At 34.0% G+C, this 23,509-nt stretch overlaps 1 protein-coding gene across 9 annotated transcripts in view; it reads left to right on the top strand.

Annotated features, from left to right (window-relative positions):
* ATP11B (ATPase phospholipid transporting 11B (putative)) overlaps positions 1–23,509 on the top strand; it is a 125,550-nt gene that overhangs the window by 80,885 nt on the left and 21,156 nt on the right. For 8 of the 9 annotated variants that reach the window (XM_023260365.2, XM_045037221.1, XM_023260368.2 and 5 more), the window contains 9 exons: positions 2,445–2,598; positions 3,800–3,902; positions 7,872–8,017; positions 9,923–9,982; positions 11,550–11,677; positions 12,739–12,877; positions 20,221–20,244; positions 22,778–22,843; positions 23,378–23,481. In XM_023260365.2, the coding sequence (XP_023116133.1) occupies positions 2,445–2,598; positions 3,800–3,902; positions 7,872–8,017; positions 9,923–9,982; positions 11,550–11,677; positions 12,739–12,877; positions 20,221–20,244; positions 22,778–22,843; positions 23,378–23,481 (924 nt within the window). The remainder of the gene's footprint in view (positions 1–2,444; positions 2,599–3,799; positions 3,903–7,871; positions 8,018–9,922; positions 9,983–11,549; positions 11,678–12,738; positions 12,878–20,220; positions 20,245–22,777; positions 22,844–23,377; positions 23,482–23,509) is intronic. The other variant, XM_023260364.2, reaches the window with a different exon arrangement.

Here is a 23,509-nt window from a genome sequence, read left to right as displayed (position 1 = left end):
TTGTAACAGGTAAGAACAGAAAGTTGTCGGTGGACACAAGAGGGAAGCTTAGCCTAGACAGCAGAGCTCTGTAGAAAAACTCAAGATTGTTGTCTCCTAAAAGAAATGTTAACTGGTCAGAGAGTAACCCCAGCAAACAAAAGGGGCAACATATGCAAATTTCCACAACTGAGAGATGGATTCATTCAAGGAGTTGACAGTAGTGAAGTATGGCCATAGAATGCAGTAGATGGGAAGAGGGTATAGGCGGTATTAAGACATGAGGCTACAGAGATGAGCAGATGCTACCTATGTGCCGGATCTGTGAGGTGCTTTCCCATATTCCATAAATATTATCTCATGGATTGTGAGATAATATGGTGACTTATAAAGAGGAAACTTAATTTAGTGTGCTTAAGAAGTTTCCAGAGGAAACCTGATCTCTCCCACTCTTGGCTGCTACCCTTTGTTCTGAGTCATGGGCTCAGGCGGTACTTAGACTGAACACATTGGAAGCAGCAAAGGTTGCTAAATAAAGTTTGGCCAATAGGGAGGAAAAACAGTCAGTGTGGTGTTGCTTTCAGGTACATGACAATTAATAAAGAAAAATACATTTTTGAAAAGTTTATGTTGTAAAAGATAATTGTTTACCACTTATTAGTTACAGTGCAACACAGTAGTGATTAGGCATACTGTGAAAGACATCATTTTGACTTATAAAAGCTTTTTTTGTAAGACTAAAATCTATCAATATATATTTAGTTTTTATAGTTTGCTGCTCATTTGATAGTTTTCTCACTTCTCACTTAAAAAGGGAGAGTACAGGGGCACCTGGGTGGCTCAGTCAGTTAAGCATCTGACTTCTGATCTCAGCTCAGGTGATGATATCACAGTTAGTGAGCTCTAGCCCCGTGTCCCTTGTGATAGTGTCTGCACTGATAGTGAGGAGCCTGCTTGGGATTTTCTCTCTGCCCCTCCCCCACTTGCACGTGTGCACCCACTCTCTCTCAAAATAAATGAACTAAAAAAAAAAAAAGGTAAAAATGGAGGGTTCAGTTACTGTGGAAAACAATATGGAGGTTCTTCAAAAACTAAAAATAGAACTACTGTGTGATCCAGCAATCCCACTTCTGAATATATTCAAGGAAAATGCAGTCACTATCTGAAATTTACACCCCCCCCCCCACCATGTTCATTGCAGCATTATTCACAATAGCCAAGAATGGAAACAACCTAAATGTCTGTTGTCGGATGAATGGATAAAGAAAATGTGTGTCTATGTAAACTCATGTAAATACGCACACAGGAATATTATTCAGCTATAAAAAAGAAGGAAATATTTTTGTGACACATGGATGGACCTTGAGAGCAGTATGCTAAGTGAAATAAGTCGGGCAGAGACAGACAAATACAAATGGAATCTAAAAAAGGTGAACTCATAGAAACAGAGTAGAATGGTGGTTTCCAAAGCTAGGGTGTAGGGAAAATGGGTAGATGATGGTCAAAGGGTACAAACTTCTAGCTTACATATAAGATGAATGAGTTCTGGAATTCTAATATAAGGCATGGTAACTATAATTAACAGTACTGTATTATATACTTAAGAATTGTTAAGAGAGTAGATCTTAAATTTGTCACCACACAAAAAGATGATAATTAGGGGCGCCTGGGTGGCTCAGTCGGTTAAGTGGCCGACTCCGGCTCAGGTCATGATCTCACGGTCTGTGAGTTCGAGCCCGCGTCGGACTCTGTGCTGACAGCTCAGAGCCTGGAGCCTGTTTCAGATTCTGGTCTCCCTCTCTCTGACCCTCCCCCGTTCATGCTCTGTCTCTCTCTGTCTCAAAAATAAATAAACATTAAAAAAAATTTTTTTAAACAAAAAAACAAAAAGATAATTACATGAGGGGATGGAGATGTACTCATACAGCATATGCTCACAGGGTGATGCTATCCATGTTCCACCATAGTACTATCTGGCATTACGTAGAATCCAATGTATGGGTTAATATCAAAAGACAGTTATGATTCCTTTATTCCTTCTTGCTCACATGGTAAATCTATCTCATGAATTTTCCTGAACATTGTTGATTTCATTTACTTTTTTAAATTAGGACTTCCTAAATGTATAACTAATAATTTTATATTTTTGTAAGATTTTTCTACACTTCAGGAAAATATCCTAAGAATTATATGCTTTATAATTCCCATTTTAGAAAATATACTCTATCAGGTCATTGTAAAATTGAATATCATATGTTTTATTCATCATATCAGTCACTCTCAGTTTTGCTTAATCTCAGCTTTCAGGTAATATAACTCCATTTCTTCCCTGACATATCAGTTTTGTAACAATAAAGTCTGCGGGTAAATGGTCCATCTTTTCGTAAGAATTTTTTGTTTACTAGATGTATATAAATAATATGGTTTCAAAGTATTTTACAGAGAATATAATTATTTTCTTGTAGAATTAAAGAGGATCATGTGATTCAGCATGGGCTGGTGGTAGATGGGACTAGCCTGTCTCTTGCACTCAGGGAGCATGAAAAACTATTTATGGAAGTTTGCAGAAATTGTTCAGCTGTACTGTGCTGTCGTATGGCACCACTGCAAAAAGCAAAGGTATGTTTGTATTGTAAAACGTTCCATAAAGATACTGAGATCTAAAAGTACTCTTTAAGGTTAATGCCTTATCTAGTCCTATTTGGTAGTATGCAGCATATGACTCTTAGTCACTTCTCACATTATGAATTTTAACCATGTACGTTAGACCTTTGAAATTTTCAAAGTGAATATTAGTTTCAGCTATTCATAGTGACCTACAGAGTCTTCTATGGGTGGCAGTTTGTGATTTTGCTGAGACACAAACTGAACTTTGATAACTACAGTTTCATAAGTTAGTTACTTAGCTGGTGAGGAGGTCTGGAAGACTTCTGTTCTGCAACTTCAGGTTGTTCTATGGAGCGCGGCTTATTCTTGCACTCTCCCAAAGTGATAATTTTCTGTTCAAAGTGGCTATTAAGTGATAAAACTTTAGTGAAAAGTTTAAAAGCCAATTATCTTATGATTTGAAGCTATATACAGGAAATATTAAAATGTTAGCTAACAAATGAAAGGCTATACAAATATTTTTTATAACTTGATTCAAAATTTGGTTTTTATACTATATCTTTCACAAATATCTTCTGAATTGCACACCTACACACTGATTGTTCCTCATATGGGTCTAATGACATCCAGCATTGTTTTACTTAATGGAATTTTATTAAAATGCCTATATTATTGTAGTTCACATACCCAGCCTGTGGAGACTACAGTTGGAGACCAAATAGAGCTAATGCCTAGGTTCTTTATAAATGTGTGTTCAAGAATTCCAAAGAAACCTTTCTTTTAATTTTATTGAATTTAATCTTGATTGCCTTTTTAAATTTCTTAAATTTTATGACAAGAGAAAATAATTACCTTCCCTCTATCAAATAAAAAGAATAGTTACTTGAGAAAGAGAAAATTTTGCCTGACAAAGTTCAATTAAGTGTAATTATTTTTTAACACAATTAAGTTTTTTATACTTTTAAGCTGTATTTAGAAGAGACTTGCTTCCCCTCAAAAAATCCAAAGATAATATTCTCTTTTGCTATGTAATTTCTAAAAGACATTCCTAACATCTCCTCAAAAAATGAACTCCATTGAAAATTACTGTCTAATACAAAATTGACTTTTTTCATTATTCAACTGTTCTTGTAACAGTCATTTCAGCTAAATGACTATATAAATACAAGAAAATTGAAATTTTATAATAACTAATTAGTTATATGTCTTTCAGGTAATAAGACTGATAAAAATCTCACCTGAGAAACCTATAACATTGGCTGTTGGTGATGGTGCTAATGATGTAAGCATGATACAAGAAGCACATGTTGGCATAGGTGATTGCTTTTTTTTTCCCTGAATTTTTAAAATTGGTATAATTATTTGGTGATTTTGAATTTTCCTTTTGTAGGCTAAAATGCAGTATCAAATATATGAATGCAATGTGGTAATGTATCACTGTATCTGCATCAGAAGAAGCCCATTATAATTAAGCCCAATATTTAGGATATTTTAATTACAAAGTTTCAAGGACATAAATACCATGTTGGTGGATTTTATCTTTGCCAGTTCTCCTTCATAATAAAGTAGCCTTATTTTGCCGTGTTGTACCTTTTAAAGTACTTTCTCACATTATTCTATAATTTTTAAGCTCTAAATTTGTAATTTATGTAGTTGCCCTCATGGTTGCAATTCTTTTAGAGTGTTGTTATTATTTCCTGTCTTTTCCAGTCTAAAGATTCTGTAACTCATTCTAATGACAATTTTAGAAATAATAAATTATATCAAACCATTATAATATATATTTTCAAGTAGTTTTCCTTTTTATTTAAATGTTTATTTATTTTTGAGAGAGAGGACGAGTGAGGGAGGGACAGAGAGAGGGAGACAGGATCCAAAGCAGGCTCCACACTGACAGCAGAGGCCCATGTGGGGCTCAAATTCACAAACTGTGAGATCATGACCTGAGCCAAAGTTGGACCGTAACTGACAGAGCCACCTAGGCACCCCTCAAATAATTTTCTAACTTAATAAACTTTGTTCTAATTTCTTTTCTATTTTTGCCTAAAAGTTTTGTTTTATTTAGACTAATACCATTTTATTATATTTAAATTATCATTTACTGTTTAAACCATATTCTGAGCTGCCTTCCTAAATAACTTTATTATGCAAATACAAAAGCAAAGGAGAAAAGTATGGAGGTTTTTTTAATGAAGGATAAAATTTTAGAGTTAGAAAAAAGGCTAATTCCTCTTCTGGAATAACCTCTGTAATGTCCTGTGATAGGTAGTTCTCAGGTCTAATATTTCCAGTTAGCTCTCAAATCAATTCTTCACTTTTCATTTTGAAAACTCAATTTTCTTTCTAGTTTGTGTACTGTTGTTTACCATAAATTTCCATAACAATTTGATGATAACTTCCTATACCTTCCTATTAAAGGCATAAAAAGCTACAGTAGTTACAACAATTTGATTCTAGTATGATAACAGAAAGACCAGTGAGTAGGATAGATGCAAACATCTGGAAATTTAGTTTTTTAAAAAAAGGAGATGTTTCACATAAGTAGGGGAAACAAGTTATTTGATAAAAAAAAAATACTAATATAACTGATTTGGTTATTTGGGAGGAAAAAAAAGTTGGGTCTCTTTCTGTTGCTTAGAGCCAAACAAATACCAGAATGATTATATATTTAAAAAATTTTAAAGACCACAAAAAGGAATGGAAGAAAAAAATTTAATGAATAATCTTGTAATTTGAGGTATGGAAGGATCTAATTTTTAGGAAAGAAAAAGAAAGAAAGAACAAAAAAGAAAAAGAAAGAAAGAAAGATCTAATTTTTAGGAAAGAAAGAAAAAAAGAACAAAAGAGAAAGAGAAAGAAAGAAAGAAAGAAAGAAAGAAAGAAAGAAAGAAAGAAAGAAAGAAAGAAAGAAAAAGAAAGAAAGGGAAAGAAAGAAAAAGAAAGAAAGAAAGAAAAGAAAAAAGAAAAGAAAGGCATTGTAAAGGGAATGATCAGTATGTCTGGCAGAAGTAAATATACCCAAATTCAAATTTGAAACATGAAACTAATAAAGAACATTTGCATGGGTGCCTGGGTAGCTCAGTCAGTTAAGCTTCTGACTCTTGATTTCGACTCAGGTTATGATCCCATGGTTTGTGGGATCTAGACCTGCATCAGACCTTGTGCTAACAGTGCAGAGCCTGCTTGGGATTTGATTTCTCTCTCTCCTTCTCTCTCTCTCTCTCTCTCTCTCTTTCTCTCCCTCCCCAACTCTCATGCACACGTGCTCTGTCTCTCTCAAAATAAAATAAACATTTTTTTTAAAATTAAGATGAGTATTAAATGCATGAAAAAAAGTGTTCAGCTCACTCAAAAAAAATCCAAGTTTTAAAATTACCTATCAGATTGGCAAAATTACAAAGTTGGGTAAAACTTGGAATTGGCAAAGGTTAGAATTAGCAAATCCTCATGTACAGTATTAGGGGGAGTGTAAATTGGTATACCCTGCATTATTATGTATAATAGAATTTTAAATGTGTGCCTATTGACCTAGCAGTTATGCATCTAGGAATTTCTTTTAAGAAAATGAATAAAGGGACGCCTGGGTGGTTCAGTTGGTTAAGCGTCCAACTCTTGATTTCAGTTCAGGTCATGATCTTGAGGTTCTTGAGATCAAGCCCCACGTGGGGCTCCACACTGTGTGGAGCCTGCTTGGTTTTCTCTCTGCCCTTCACCCACACACACGAACTCTCTCTCTCAAAATAAATTAAAAACATTTTTAACAAATGAATAGTTAACATAGTTAGATGTTATAAAAAACAATGTCCATAATGTATTAAGTGACAATAACAGATTATAAAACAAATAATCTCGTTTTGTACATTTGTTTGTGTATATATTAAATACACACAAAAAGTGCAGAAGGAAAAATTCTTAAAGGATATAGACCAAAAATAGTGGTCTTCTCTAGATGTTATAAATGTAAGTGATTATCTATACCTAGCCATTTTGGAAATTTTTTTTTTATTACAAAAATAAAAAATTATAATTTTGAAAAATGATTTTTCAAAGCTGTTTCCAGATTGAAAAAACAAACTTGGCAAGAACTCTTTTGAAACCTAAAGGATTACTGTAACCTTAAAAATGTACTCATATTTATCAGATAAAATTATGTACTGATTTCAAGTGATATTGTGGACACTTATTTTAAAAAGCACATTTTGTCCAGCCTAGATTAGATAAATTAACAAAGGGAGCAAGATTGTCACATTAAACATTTAAAATATTTATATACTTGGCATTTGTTCAAAATGTGCACATAGATAATCTGGTGAATTGCTATTTCATGCGTAACTTTTATCTAGATGCAGTAGTAGAAAGGTAAGAAGTTGTGAGTGTGCTAGCTTTTTTTTCTCACTATTAATTACCTTTGCAAGAATTTTCAGCAAACAGTGCATACAGTTGTTTTTTTTTTTTTAAGTTTATTTTGAGAGAGAAAGACAGCGTGTATGTGGGGAAGGGGCACAGAGAAAGGGAAAGAAAGAATCCCAAGTAGGCTCTGCGCTATCAGCATGGAGCCTGACAAGGGGCTTGATTCCAGGAACTGTGAGATCATGACCTGAGCCAAAATCAGGAGTCTGATGCTTACTCACTGAGCCTACCAGATGCCCTCAATGCATACAACTTTTTTAAGTCTTCATTTGCTCTGTGTAATGTTTGTTAGTTATATTTATTGAAATATTTCATGCCATTTGAATCCAGTAATAAAATCAGGGCTTCCATTTTAAATAATCAAGTTCAATCAATAACTAAAGAGCACATTTTGTTTGACTTATGTGCGAAAGTTTTAAAACCATTAAACTTAATGCTCATTTTTGCTAGGTTCTAATCTTTCAATTTGGATTTTTTTTTTGTTCATTGGAAATTAACAAAGTTAAAGCTGTTTTATAGCACTTTCTCCATTAGAAATCTGTTAACTAGTACTTTGTGTCTATTAGTGTAAAACTTGATGTTCTTATTAGATCGTTAACTTTCAGTATTATTTTTATATTCATTGTATTTTATTCTGTTTTGAGTCTTTGACACTTGATGTTACATACCTGGTATGTATTGTAGATTTGTTTTAATTATGTATTTGATTTAAGTGGAGCAACCTTTTGGGAATCTTCTATCCACTCTATATTGGGAAATAGTGCTCCCAAGCCCAGGTTCAACTGCTATAGATAATTAAGATATTTGTAGTTAAATTATCAAAATCGCACTTCTCAGTTATCAATGAACTTGCCTTTTTGTCTTCTTTATTACAGGAATCATGGGTAAAGAAGGAAGACAAGCTGCAAGAAACAGTGACTATGCAATAGCTAGATTTAAATTCCTCTCCAAATTGCTTTTTGTTCATGGTCATTTTTATTATATTAGAATAGCTACCCTTGTACAGTATTTTTTTTATAAGGTGAGTTTCATGGAGATATATATATAACCATTTACTGACAGTAATTTGAGGTTTTAATTTAAGGTATGTGATTGCCATTCAAATTATTCTTAAAAATTGTTTCTATAAGTAGAAGTAACAGTTTATGGGATATACTTTGATTATTTTGTCATAAATCTAATGTGTACTACAGAAAGAAAATCAGCGGTTGCCTGAGGCCAGGGGTGCAGGTGATAGCACTGACTGGAAAGGGATATAAGAGAACTTTGCATGATAGAAAAAGCTCTCTAATTTGATTGTGGTGGTGGTTACTTGGGTGCATAAATTTGTTAGCATCAAAATTCACACTTAAAATTGATACATTTTATCCTCTGCAAATTGAAACATACTTAATTTGATTTCTTTCATGTTATTTTTTCCTGAGCAAGTAATAAGTTTTAATTTAGGTCCAGTACAGTGGTTTCAAGCAGAGGTTCTTCATCCTTTTTGTGGCAAAAATGACCTTTTGGTAGTCTAGTAAGATGTATAAACTACTCATTAGAGGGGTTTTATTTGCATAAAATAAGATACATTTTCGGATTACAAGGAAACTAATTATGTTGAAATACCATTCTCTCTCTTAACCCTTTTTGGGAAGGTATACTTCAAGGGAACCCATGTTAGGAGCTCCTGAATACCAAGATATTTAATACAATATATAGTGTTCTATATTGCATATATTCTATAAATAATATCTATAAGCCAATGAAAGAACACAGGTAGATTGCATATTGCTAATAAATGATGGCTACCTTATTATAGCTTTTCTATCTTATCATAGCTTTTGCTATGATATAAGTGCAATAAAACCTTGGTTTGTGAGCATAATTCATTCCAGAAACAGGCTTGTAATCCAGAGCACTTTATCAAAGCAAATTTCAAAAACCATTGGCAGAGTTGTGATCATATGACATTCAGTATCGCATACTACTCATATTGCAAGACATTGCTCATTTATCAAGTTAGAATTTATTAGAAATGAGGGGCGCCTGGGTGGCGCAGTCGGTTAAGCATCCGACTTCAGCCAGGTCACGATCTCGCGGTCGGTGAGTTCGAGCCCCGCGTCGGGCTCTGGGCTGATGGCTCAGAGCCTGGAGTCTGTTTCCGATTCTGTGTCTCCCTCTCTCTCTCTGCCCCTCCCCCGTTCATGCTCTGTCTCTCTCTGTCCCAAAAATAAATAAACGCTGAAAGAAAAAAATTAAAAAAAAAAAGAATTTATTAGAAATGTTTCCTCATCTTGCAGAACACTCGCAGACCAAGTTACTCACAATCCAAGGTTTTATACTGTATATTGAAATGGAAAGATGTTTTCATAATTCCATTTATTATTTTAAATATTTTTATTTTAAAGCTATTAAGCCCTAAGGTTTAAATGTTTATTTTATTTATTTTTGAGAGAGAGTGTGTGAGCAGGGAAGGGGCAGAGAGAGAGAGAGGGAGAGAGAATCCAAAGCAGGCTCTGTGCTGTCAGCACAGAGCCTGATATGGGGTTGGAACTCCCAAACCATTGAGATCATGACCTGGGATGAAATCAAGAGTTGCATGCTTAACTGACTGAGCCACCAAGGTGCCCCATAACCCTATAGTTTAAATAAACTGTACTTATTGTATTATATATGAAAAGTATTGAATAATAGCTGGAAGGCTGTAAATTCAAAATTATGGCATTGTTTAGCAATAAGAGCCCAAGGGATTTTCATTCTGACATTTGAAGTACTGCTTAGAATTCTTTTAGAAATTTTAAATAAGGGAACAAGTTCCTATGAGTAGATCTTCCACTTACCATTTCAGAAATTGTGTTCTGGACTCTTTAATAACCATTCTTAGAAATCATTTCCCTTTTAGACCCAAATATTTTAATTATTTCCATTTAATCTTGTTTTTCAGAATGTGTGCTTTATCACACCCCAATTTTTATATCAGTTCTACTGTTTGTTTTCTCAACAAGTAAGTAAATAGAAGCTTTTGATTTATCCTTTTAGAATAAGGTGTGTGTATTCAGTTTTTGATAGTTGGAGGGACTTTTTACATTTTTCCTAGTCCTATGAATAAATAGACAAAACTTCCCTAATTAGTGTATTTGATCAGTATAAAATTGATAATATTTATTCTGATTTTCAGTTTGAAGTGAATGTTAATACCAAAATATATTTTAATTCTAGATGTTTTCTAAAAAATAAGTATTAAGTCTTAACAGCTTATGAGAGAATTTTGGTAACTTTTTCAATTTACATGTAATATTTCTGTAAGCTCTATATTAAGCCATGTTAGAGTAACTATTGGGGGATTACCTCATTATTTATTTTTTGACTCACAGAGTTTTTTTGGATTGGGAAGGAAGTTTAGTGATTGAGTCCAGGAATGACATATAGACTTTATCTCAGTAATGAACTGTAAATAATTGATAGAGCCACCAGGAATGCTACTTTGAAAAGTGTTCTGAAGCTATAGGCTCAAAGAGAAACCCTGTAATCAGGTAGTATTAGCTATAATGAGCACATGTGGGTCTTTGGTTGTACACACGTCACATATTTGCCATCTACTCTGTTTTATTTTATGGAAAATGAAATTGAAATCCACAGAAATTAAGTAACTTGCCATGATCACATAGCTACGAAGTTAATAACTAAACCATACTAGGATCTACTGCTTTTGACTAATTGAGCACCCTTTTTACATACCACATTACACATCTCTAATTAAGATATTTGTTCTAATTTATTGAAATAATAAGAGCCTGATTATCTTAGGTTTTTCTTTAGCTGTCTCTATCCTTAATCCTGTTTTTGCTTCCATTTACAACCTGTAGCTCTAAATTTCAAATATCTGCTTGGGCATCGATTGCCAGTAATAATGTTTGCTTACTTGAATGAATTAGAGAATGCTGTAAGAGCATATGATAAGTAGACCTAATCTATTTTGATTAGGTTTTCAGGGAATTTACAGTATAATTTGAGACAGTATTAATAACAATAAAAACAATAAATGAAGTGTAGGCAAAGTGCGAGGCATTTAGTACCAATAGTAGCACAGACAGCTGTTTACAAGAGGACGTTTGATCATCAAGAACTTGAGCCAATGTTTAAAGTTTCATGGATCATACCTTAAAGGAAATGTAGGACTTAGATGGGAAGACAGAGTCATAAAAGCAAAACTGTATGTTTTCCCTACCAAAGGAATAGTAAAAAGCCTAAGATGCATGCAGGAGAATTGTGTAAAAACGACATCTCAATGACCAAGTTGTGGAGAATCTTGAAGTGTAGCTCCAATTCACTGTAATTCCAGATCACTTGACATAACAAAATGTTCCAATTCCCACAAAGAATATAAATCTAGGAATATTATGTGTTTGTGTCTATATAAGAAACAAATTGGAATTACTAAATTGGATTTTTGTGTAAATTGAGAAAGCTATATAATTTTTATGCTTATTTCTAGTAGGCTTCTTTGTGATCATATACATAACTAATACACAGTTTAGAATCTCAAAATTCCCACCAATTTCTCTTTCTAGACACTGTATGACAGCGTGTACCTGACTTTATACAATATTTGTTTTACTTCCCTACCTATACTGATATATAGTCTGTTGGAACAGCATATAGACCCTCACGTATTACAGAACAAGCCTACCCTCTATCGGTAAGTATTTTCCGGTATTAAATGTCCATAACACTTCTGAGTATAAAAAGTGTGTTACATAGTTACCAATTTTTGAAAGCATCCTATAAATAAGCAAATATATTAGGCAGTATCTCGGTGATTAATATTTTACTAAGGAAGTATTTTAGTTTATGGTTTATAGTTATTGGATATCAAAGAAAAACTTAATAACTTTTCCAGTGTTTTTAGAAATGAACACTTTTGTACTAGGAATGCATTGGGCAGTTGTTTAATTTGCATTTACTGCTGCAAACCAGTAATACTCCATTTTATGTGCACAAAAGAAGTTATTTAGTAATTGGTTGTCTCCAGAGTTTCTAAAAAATTAGTTTATTTTCTAGCATTGACAAATTAATAAGTCATAATCAATGCAAAATGCAGGGTTGAGGACATTAATTCCTATTCCAGATCTTCTGGGTTGTCCCTGTTTGCCCAGAACCAAGTAAGTAATCACAGAGATGTGGAACTATTCCTGAAGACCAGTTTATGGTTCCCAAGTTAACCTGATGTCCACTCTTACAGAGGTATTCAGTCATCCAGAAATGGCAATAACTCACTTTGATTTCCCAGGATATCTAGGACTGGGCTTGACCTAAGATTACCACAAACTGCTCTTCCTTCCAGCCTTTGGTGGATATGAAATCGATTAGGAGCCTCAATGCTGAACCAAACTCAAATGACTCCACTAAAAACAGATAGTCATAGCAGAGTGACTGTTCACAACAGAATATACTGCAGATAGATCAACTTTTAACAATTAAGCTGAATTATTATGCCTATATCATGTTTTTTTTTCTAAATGAGAAAATGTTTTTAAATATATTACATGAACTATAAGCTGCTACACAGATGTGTATTATAAACAGTGATTTGTAAATTCAGGTGTATACTTTCTGCTAATATTTTTAAGCAATTTTAAATTAAATATCCGTCTTGTTTTTTCATTGTGAATTTGTAACAATAATTTAGTATGGAAATAATAAACATGAATCCTACCATGTTCCTTTTTCTCTCTTTTTTTTTTTTTTTTAAATATACAGAGACATTAGTAAAAACCGTCAACTAAGCATTAAAACATTTCTTTATTGGACCATCCTGGGTTTCAGTCATGCCTTTATTTTCTTTTTTGGATCCTATTTTCTAATTGGAAAAGATATATCTCTGCTTGGAAATGGCCAGGTAAAATATATCATTTTTTAAAGAATATTTGTTAATAATTTCATTTAGTCTGATCTCTGATAACTTTCTCTCATAAAAAATAAAAGTAAAATTCAATTCAAATTATAAAATTGTAGGTATTAAGTTAAAATGCAATTGTATAAAGATTTCAAAAGTTAAAAGCATTACACTATAGTCTTAATATGAAACTCAAGTTAGTAGGCAGTTTTGCTATTAAATTAATTCACGCAAGGGGATATATCCTTGCATGCTGTTCACTTTAGGATTGTGTCTTAATAATAATTGCTGTCTATTTAGTGCTTACTATTTTGCTAAGAGTTTTACATGTTCCATCTCCATTAATTGTCACGATAATCCTATTGGAGAGATACTGTGACCTGCATTTTTCATATGAGAAATGAGGACTTGGTGTTTAGTTTTTTGCTTTTAATCATGTGAATTTTTCTTTTTCTTTTTTTTTTTTTTTTTTTTTTTTTGGTATGCTTAGGAAGTGGCCATTGTTACTGTGTCCTGATTGGAGAGCTTATTTGACTTCTGGCTGAATTAGGCCTCTCTTTGTAGGCTTAGCTAAATGAGTTATGAGGAAAGGAAGTGACAGCAGTGGTACTGTGGTAAATTGGAAATGCTTGTCGCCTTTAGTTTCCCTTTCCCACTGGCAGTACTTAATTAAGCATTGCAGAATATATTTTGAGACACAGTGATACAAGATTCGCAATTGGGAGAATATGAAGTTTTATCTGTTTGGCAAATATTTATTAAGGACCAAGCATACTGTGTACTCTACTAGGTTCTGGATATGTGAGATTAACTAAACATGCTTGGTCATGGAGCATAGAGTCGTGTGAGATACAAAAAATATGCAAATAAAATATCCAAGTGCAATGAAGGAAATGGATTTCAATTGTAGAGAGGTTTTTTTTAGCCATTCCTTTAAGATGTAGTGCAGGAACATACATACATTCACTTTTGAGGACATGTTTAGCCTGATTTGGACAAAAATATGATCTTATTTTGTACAGTATAAAGATTACAGCACTTCCCAAATACTACCTTTTATTGAGTTATTTCTTTGTGCCAACTGTGTGTGGTAGCTTATTAAATTATAATAACTCTGTGAGGAAAATATCATTACTTTTTGCATATTAGAAAATTAACCTTGGAGAGGTTAAGAAATTTGCCTCAGGTCACAAATTACAAGAACAGAATTCAGACTCAGATCTCTGTGACTTCAAAGGCTGTGTGCTTAGCCATGATCCTAAGTTCCTTTGAGAAACAAGTTATTAGCCCAGTGCCTTTGTGCATAATAGTGCCACCTGTGCAAGGACCATCAAACTTACAGATAGTATGCCCATTGCTACCTGAAATATTAGGGTGAAAACTGGACAGAAGGTTTGAAAAGTAGAAGGAACATGTCATCCATAAAAGGAAATTAATTTTTTTGTTGCTGGTTAGTACTTTGTTCCTGATTTTAAAAGTTGTATGTGTCCATTAAATTTGAAATACATAGGAAAAAATATAAAGAAAATAAATCACCAGGGCCCCTGGCTGAGTCTGTCAGAGGGTGTGCTAGTCTTGATCTTGGGGTTGTAAGTTTGAGCCCCACAGTAGGTGTAGAGGTTACTAAAATAATTGTTTTAATCTTTAAAAAAAAAAAAAAATCACCTGTTGTCCTTTTACCTAAGTATAATTACTTCTATGATTTTAACATGTTTTCACCCATTCCTTTTTATTTTTTGCTATTTTCCATTAACCTCATAATTTATATCCCCCTATGTCTCAATGATAGCTTTTTGTTTAATTTTTTTTTTTTTTAACGTTTATTTATTTTTGAGACAGGGAGAGACAGAGCATGAACAGGGGAGGGGCAGAGAGAGAGGGAGACACAGAATCGGAAACAGGCTCCAGGCTCTGAGCTGTCAGCACAGAGCCCGACGCGGGGCTCGAACTCACGGACCGTGAGATCATGACCTGAGCCAAAGTCGGACGCTTAACTGACCAAGCCACCCAGGCGCCCCAATGATAGCTTTATTATAGTTCTTCCCTTATTATAGCCTAAGTGATTTTCCATGTTATTAAAAATGCTTCAAAAATATTTTTTCATGGCTACATAGTATTTTATTACATGTCAGAATTTAAGTATTCCCTTGATAATTTAAATTTGTTTCTTATGTTTAGTGACTCTTAAAATTAAATTTTAAGCATGCTGTATACAAAGATAAAATCTTAATGAAGATTTTTTCATTACCATGTATGAATTGTTGGTTTCCCTTTTTTTGGTAACTCAATTTGTAAATCATTAACTTCTTTCCTCTTTTAGCCTAATTGTTCTATCACTCAGATATATACCATTAGAAACTAATCTACTACTCCCTGCCACCAATACTAGGTATGGTGGGAAAGAAGCACCCATTGGGATCAGGTGAAATGACTCCACAACCTGACACCTGAAGTTACCATTTGAGTGATTTGGGATGAGTTAGTTAACCTCTCTAAGACTCAGTTTCCTCACCCACAAAATTATATATAGGAGCAGAATCCCTACCTTCTAGGTTTGCAGTGAGGATTATTATATATAAAGAGCATTAGGCATAGTGGCTAGCATGTACAAGTACTCAATCAGTCTTAGCAGAGTTGTTATTTTTACCATCCAATAAGTATTTTGAAGACCCTGCCTTCCCAATCCCATCTGATCAACTTCTCCTCTTTAAATCTCTCTCCTCTTTAAATGTGTATGTTAAACTGTCCTTGCTGACTGTCTCAGAATGTGCTCATTTTAGTTCCAAGCCATTGTTATATTTCATCTCTTGACTCTTTTTTCCCCAAAGTCTTAGAACCATCTGTTCCTTAGGGTTAAGCCCACAGACCTCTGTCCTTTACTCCAGCCCTCTCTTACGTCTTCCTATACTGAAAATCTTTTTAGACATCTAGCTCATGTCCCATTGTTCAACACTGGATATGTTGAATGGTTTCTGTTTTCCAGTTAGTTATTCTTGTGTGCCCAACAAATCTACCAACAGTTGAAAGCCTGAAGTAGAAAACATTATTAGGGGGAAGTACTGGGAAGAGGAATAGCTGGAGATAAGGATGAAGTTGATGCAAATCAGTGACCCTGACAGAGGAGCAGGAGAAAGAGTTGAAATAGTTTGGGGTCCAGGTAGAGCAGGACAGTTCAGGAGAAGATTCCACTCCCATTTTTTGTATAAGGGTCTAGCAGTATCATGAATATTATAAGTATGAATTTTCGACAAATATTTTTGAAGTATTCACTCATTCTTAATTTCTCTTTAACTTAGGAAAGAATTACTCATTTTTCATTTTTCTCAGATCTTTTTAACAGGACTTCCTTTCTTTAGTAAATACAAGCACCCTGATAAAATTTTCTCTGAGATTTGGAAAGAGTAATGTATATAACATGGCTGAATGCTTGTTTGTGTGTGTGTGTCTAAAAACTGCTTTCCTGTGGGCAGATCTTTACCTTCACAGCACCATTTAAAAATGACATAGTGACTAATTTTTAATTATTTTTCTCCAAAGTAGTAGAAGAATTAAATTCATGTAAAATTTGCCTAGCCTTATGCAGGCTTAAGATACTCCTAGTGCTTGGAGTTACAACCTGGAGCTTATCTTACAGTGCAGTGGTATCATCACAAACATTTGTCCAGAAGTCACAGATTAGTAATTTGGTGGCTATATTGCATGGGTAATCTTTTCATTTTATTTTCAAAGCTAAAAATGAGCTTAACATAAAACTTTAAAGTATTGCTGTAATCCAACAGAATCAACTTTTTTGGTGTTTTTAAACATGCTTCATGGAAAAGCACAATCACCATTTCTTTTATGTTTAAAGAGTTTTGACAAAAGTTAAAATGGTTATAGAATATTTGTTAGAGATCTTGATGTAACTTTATGTTTGACAAAAACTTTAGTTTTATTTTTTTAAGATTTTGTTTTGATTCCAGTTAGTTAACATGCAGTGTTATATTAGTTTCTAGGGTACAATATAGTGATTCACCAATTCCATACATCACCCAGTACTCATCACAACAAGTGCCCTCCTTAATCCCCATCATCTATTCAGCCCATCTCCCCACTCCCCTCTCTTCTGGTAATCATCAGTTTGTCCTCTATAGTTAAGCATCCATTTCTTAATTTGTCTCCCTCTCTTTTTCCCTTTGCTTGTTTGTTTTCTTTCTTAAATTACATGTATGAGTGAAATTACAATGCTAAGCGAAATAAGTCAGTCAGATCTTAATATAAATTAAAATTTTTTTAAGCCCTCCAGGGGAACCTGGCTGGCTTATTAGTCAGTAAAGCATGCAACTCTGGATCTCAGTGTTGTGAGTCTGAGCCTCACGTTGGGTGTACAGGTTACTGAGAAATATAAAAAAATGAATTAAAAAAATTTTTAAGTCCTCCAAAAATAATGAAAACTGATTTCCATTAAATCATTTTTTAAAAACACCTTGAGTTGTATTTGATATACAGTAAACTGCACATATTTAAAAATAGATAATTTGATACTTTTTAGAAAGTCTTTATTTTAATTCCAGTTAGTTGACATACAGTGTTCTATTAGTTTCAGGTGTGCCATACAGTGATTCAATTCCTTATGTCACCCAGTGCTCATCACAAGTGTATTCCTTAATCTTCATCACCTATTTAACCCATCCTTCCACCCACCTCCCCTCTGGTAATCATCACTTTGTTCTCTGTAATTAAGAGTCTGTTTTTTGGTTTTTCTCTCTCTCTCTCTCTCTGTCTCTCTCTGTCTCTCTCTCTCTCTCTCTCTCTCTCTCTCTCTCTCTCTCTCTCTTCCCTTTGCTGGTTTGTTTTGTTTCTTAAATTCCCCATGAGTGAAATCATATGGTATTTGTCTTTCCCTAACTTATTTCACTTAGCATTATACTCTCTAGCTCCATCTGTATCGTTGCAAATGACAAGATTTCATTCTCCTTTAATGGCTGAATAATATTTCATTGTGTATATATACCACCTCTTGTTTATTTTTCAATCAGTGGACACTTGGGCTGCTTCCATACTTTGTAAGTAATGCTGCTGTAAACATACATGTATCCATTTGAATTAGTGTTTTTGTACTCTTTGTAAATATCCAGTAGTGCAAATTGCTGGATTACAGGGTGGTTCTGTTTTTAACCTTTTGAGGAACCTCCATACTGTTTTCCACGGTGGCTGCACCAGTTTACATTCCCACCAACAGTGCTCAAGTGTTCTCTTCTGCACATACCCGCCAACACCTGATTTTAGCCATTCTGATAGGTGTGAGGTGATACTTTACTGTAGTTTTGATTTGCATTTCCCTGATGGTAAGTGATGGTGAGCATCTTTTCTTGAGTCAGCCCTCAGGATGTCTTCTTTGGAGAAATGTCTGTCCGTGTCTTCTGCCCAATTTTTAATTGGATTATTTGTTTTTGGGGTGTTGAGTTTTACAAGTTCTTTATATGTTTTGGATACTGACCGTTTATTGGCTTTGTCATTTGCAAATATTTTCTCCCATACCATAGATTGCCTTTTTGTTTTGTTGATTGTTTCCTTCATTGTGCAGAAGTTTTATTTTGATGCAGCCCCAGTAGTTTATTTTTGCATTTGTTTTCCCTTGCCTCAGGAGACACATGTAGAAAAAAAGCTCCTGAGGCTGTTGTCAAAGAAGTTCTTGACTGTGTTCTCTTCTAGGATTTTTATGGTTTCAGGTTTCACATTTAGGTCTTAATCCATTTTGAATTTATTTTTGTGTATGGTGTAAGAAAGCGGTCCAGTTTCTTTTGCATGTTGCTGTCCATTTTTCCCAACACCATTTGTTGAAGAGATAGTCTTTTTCCCATTGGATATTCTTTCCTGCTTTGTAAAAGAATGTGATGCTTTTTTTTTTAACCACCTTAACATTTTTAAGAGTACAGTTCAGTATATTCATATTGTTGTACAATAAAATCGTCAGAACTTTTTCAACTTGGAAAACCAAAACTCTATAAACTACTACCCATTTCTCCCTCTTCTCAGCCCTTGGAAATCAATTCTGCTTTCTGTTTCTAAGAACATGACTATCTATGAAATCATTTTTTTTTTTTGAAAAGCTAAATAATTGGGAGGTAAACACCAATGAAGAATGTTTATTTCAGTAAAGTATGAGGTACTAAAAACAAATGACTGTCTTTTTGAAAAAAGAAGAATTTATCTCCCCCTCTCTTGATCTCTGCAGAGTAAGTAATCTCATCTTAGAACACACTTATTCTGACAATGTTGCTGTTTGGAATATTTTTGGAAATAGCTTGTATTGTCTTCCTATGATCTCAGCAAGGTAACATTCTCAGGGAAAAAGCTATTTAAAATCATAGATGGGGAAGATGCTACTTAAGATTATAGATAAGAAAGAAGGTAGAAAAGCAATTCAGATTTGAAGAGTTCACCTCCAATAAAGTGGACTTCTGTAGGATGCAAAGGCAAAGGCATGTCAGCTTGGGTAAGAGTACATTAGAAGACTAAAACACTACAATGAAGGAAACAGAAAGGAGGGAATTTTAGTCATATGGTGAGAATGGAAAACCAAGATGATATAGGGAGGAAAATAATCAGGAGAAGAGTTTTAGAGGTAGCTGAGTTCCCATCATAAGCCTACATGACATTTTGCTTGTTGGGTGGTTTCAGCCAAAGGCTTCATAAGAAAGAAGATTAAAGAAAAACAGCTCCTGTTAACTCAGGAATTCAAATGCTAATACCTACTCCACTCATTCTCAATGGTCTGATATGAAAATGACAAACTAGGCAACTATTTAAAATGAGATCTGGCCCAAATAAGGGTTTTTTTAAATTTGCTTGTTTTGGTTTTGTTCTATTGAAGTGTGCAAGAACTAAAAGGAAAATGTCTACCATTAATGATTTGTGTCCTTATGAAATTGTACCCAGTTTTAAAAACTAAAATAACTGAAATTACAAAAATATATATAGGATTGGGAAAAAAAGGGAAAAGTTTTTAGAGTATTCTAATTCTAGTTAGACTTCTCCAGTGGAGATTTTGGAATTATCAGAGCCACAGTACCATTCTAAGATACATTTTGTACACTATTCCACCACATTAAAAATTTAATGAGATATAACATATTAAGGAAGAAAAAGTAATTCACCCTCATCAAACCTTCTAGGTCTGGACCATTTGCCAGATTAATTAGCAACTCAAGGTAGACTAAAGAGATGAAATTTCAGGTTGTAATTCTGAAAGAGAAAAATAAACTTTTTTATACTGTTCACTATTTTTTCTTGAAATTATAATGATTTCTCCCCTTATTTCCTATCCTTAATTAATTTCTCTTTCATGCTATACATGTCATCAGCTGTTGAAACCTAACCACCAAATGGTAAGAGCTCTGTGTTAAGACTAGAAATATGTCATTTTGTATCTGTATTCCACAGTGAATACAGTATCTTTTATTTCAATTTAAATGATTTAACCACTGTAATTACCAGTCAGGTCATTCAAGAACACATATGCAATTAATTCCTATAAGTAGATACAGATTTCTTTGAATAAAGCATTTTATGATTAATACAACTTTGATTATCTAGTTCATTAAAGAATTTCCCTGTATGTTCACTTATTCATGAGACAAATATTGAAAGCACTGGTAATACTCCAGGCAATTGATAGAAAATGAAATTTAGTGTACATTAGAAGAGAACAGAAAAATACACTTTGCAGGGCACCTGGGTGACTCAGTCAGTTAAGCATCCGACTTCAGCTCAGGTCATGATCTCACAGTTCATGTGTTAGAGCCCTGCATCGGACTGTGTGGGTTCAAACCCCAGGACGGGGTCTGTGCTGACAGCTCAGAGCCTGGAGCCTGCTTCAGATTCTGTGTCTCCCTCTCTCTCTGACCCTCCGCTGCTTGCACTCTGTCTCTCAAAGATAAATAAACATTAAAAAAAATTTTTTTTTAAGAAAAATATACTTCGCTTCTTATCATATCACCCAACAATTGATCAAATGTTTAAAATCTATACTAAAGAGAGTTTGTATTGGAGAACTAAACAACTGATTAGGGAAGGTAATTCATTTATAGATCTCTGTATAGTTAAACCTAATACAAAAAGTTTTCATCTTTTGTTTATTCTTAAACCCCTTCTTGCCTAACCTGGGACTTTACTCCTGCAATTATCTTTTCACCTTCCTTCTCATCAATCTGTCATCCTCTATTAGATCATACTAGTCACCATACAAACATGTTCTAATATTTCCCATCTTCTAATGAAAACCACAGTTCCTTGAGCTACAGATTGCGTTTGCTGTATTTTTTGTGTATTTTCAGAGCAAAATTTGAAGAAGTTATCTTTTTTTGCTGTTTCTACTTCCTGTTTCCTCTTCTCCCTTGAACATACTCCTGTGGGGCTTTTGCTCCCAGCACTCTGTCAAAACCGTGTTCTTTATGGTCACCAGCCACCCCTACATTGTTAAATCCAAGAGCATTTCCCAGCCCTTATGAACTCAACCACTGGGCACAATTTACAAAGCCTTCCTACCTGCCGTTATCTTCTCTCAGCTTCTGTAACTTACTTTGGCTTCTTTACTGACTATTCCTCTTCAGTCTTCTCTTCCTACCCTCAGAATCAGGGCTTCCCACCTTCTGCACTAATGATATTTTGAGCCAGATAATTTTAATTGTAGGGGTTCATCCTAGGAGTTGTAGGATGTTAAGCAGCATGCCTAGCCTCTACCCACTAGATACCAGTAGCATACTGGTAACATATCTAGCATACTAGATCCCTTTCTTACACCACACACAAAAATAAACCCAAAATGGATGAAAGACCTAAATGTGAGACAGGAAACCATCAAAACCCTAGAGGAGAAAACAGGAAACAACCTCTTTGACCTCAGCCACAGCAATTTCTTGCTCAATGCGTCTCTAAAGGCAATGGAATTAAAAGCAAAAATGAACTATTGGGACCTCATCAAGATAAAAAGCTACTGCACCGCAAAGGAAACAATCAACAAAACTAAAAGGCAACTGACGGAATGGGAGAAGATATTTGTAAATGACATATCGGATAAAGAGTTAGTGTCCAAAAACTGTAAAGAACTTGCCAAACTCAACACCCAAAAAACAAATAATCCAATGAAGAAATGGGCAGAAGACATAAATAGACACTTTTCCAAAGACATACAGATGGCTAAAAGACACATGAAAAGATGTTCAACATTGCTCATCATCAGGGAAAGACGAATCAAAACCCCATTGAGATACCACCTTACACCAGTCAGAGTGGCTAAAATTAACAACCCCGGAAACAACAGATGTGCGGATGTGGAGAAACGGGAACCCTCTTGCACTGTTAGTGGGAAGGCAAACTGGTGCAGCCACTCTGGAAAACAATGTGGTGTTTCCTCAAAAACTTAAAAATAGAATTACCCTATGAGCCTGCTCACCTACGCTGTGTCCAGAAATACAGTGTCAAGTGATCTGCCATAACCTCTGGTTGGAATGGTTTCAGAAGACAGTTGTGATTGAAGAGTTATCATTTTTATTGTGTGACGTGAATAGTCACTAATAACTATCATTCTAACTAAAAACATCCTGTGTCACACAATCTCAAAGCCATCTTTGGGTTTCTAATCTGATAATGTTACCCAAAGGATCATTTTTACATGGCGGTAATAAACATAATAATGCTTTGTTTTTTTCATAACCTTTAACCTTTAACCTTTCATAACCTGCTTTAACCTTACAAATGTAGTCACAGATTTCAAATGTACCTGGCCTACATAATGCAAGTGATTTTTAGTAAAGAATGAAGTTATGTGGCTTTTTTCTTTTTCCTTATATCTGATTTAGCATCCTATTAATACTTAATGGAGTAATGGTTCTGGTTTTTGTTGTTTTGTTTTCTGTTTAGATGTTTGGAAACTGGACATTTGGCACCTTGGTTTTCACAGTCATGGTTATTACAGTCACAGTCAAGGTATGGTGCAGAAATTAGAAACATGGACACATTTTGTATCTGTATAATTCAAAGTTAATTGTCTTTTTTTTTTTAACTGTAGGTTGATATGTTTCCCTTTTAACTTCTCCTTTTTTTAGTCAGGAATAATTTCACTGATTGCTATTTTAATATTTCATTTTAATTTTTATTAAAAAACATTTAAGTTTGTTATTTTGGAAAGCCTCAGCTGATTTTTATGGTCAAATAAAGGTTAACCTCACAATATTCACCTCTGAAATTTCACTTCCCTATATATAATGTTAAATAACCCAGGTTGTTTTAGTCCATGGAGTAGAGAATAAAGTATTCAATAAATTTCAGTGCTACTTCCTCATAGAAGAAAAACATTATAAACTTGAAATTATTCAATTTCATATGGACCCTTTCATTAATATTTATCTTCTGAGGGACTTGCCGTAGGAACCTTAGGCATTTTATTCTTGAATTTCATCTATGAGGTTTAATTTAAGTAAGTATTATTTTGTATTAAAGATTAAAAAAAATTTTTTTTAGATGGCTTTGGAAACTCATTTTTGGACCTGGATCAACCATCTTGTTACCTGGGGATCTATTATATTCTATTTTGTATTTTCTTTGTTTTATGGAGGGATTCTCTGGTAAGTAACTGTATTATATTTTAATTAT

This window comes from Felis catus, chromosome C2, assembly GCF_018350175.1.
Source record: "Felis catus isolate Fca126 chromosome C2, F.catus_Fca126_mat1.0, whole genome shotgun sequence".
In the NCBI taxonomy this organism is placed as follows: domain Eukaryota; kingdom Metazoa; phylum Chordata; class Mammalia; order Carnivora; family Felidae; genus Felis; species Felis catus.
Note: the sequence above shows the minus strand (reverse complement) of the source record. Positions and strands in the feature narration are given on the sequence as shown.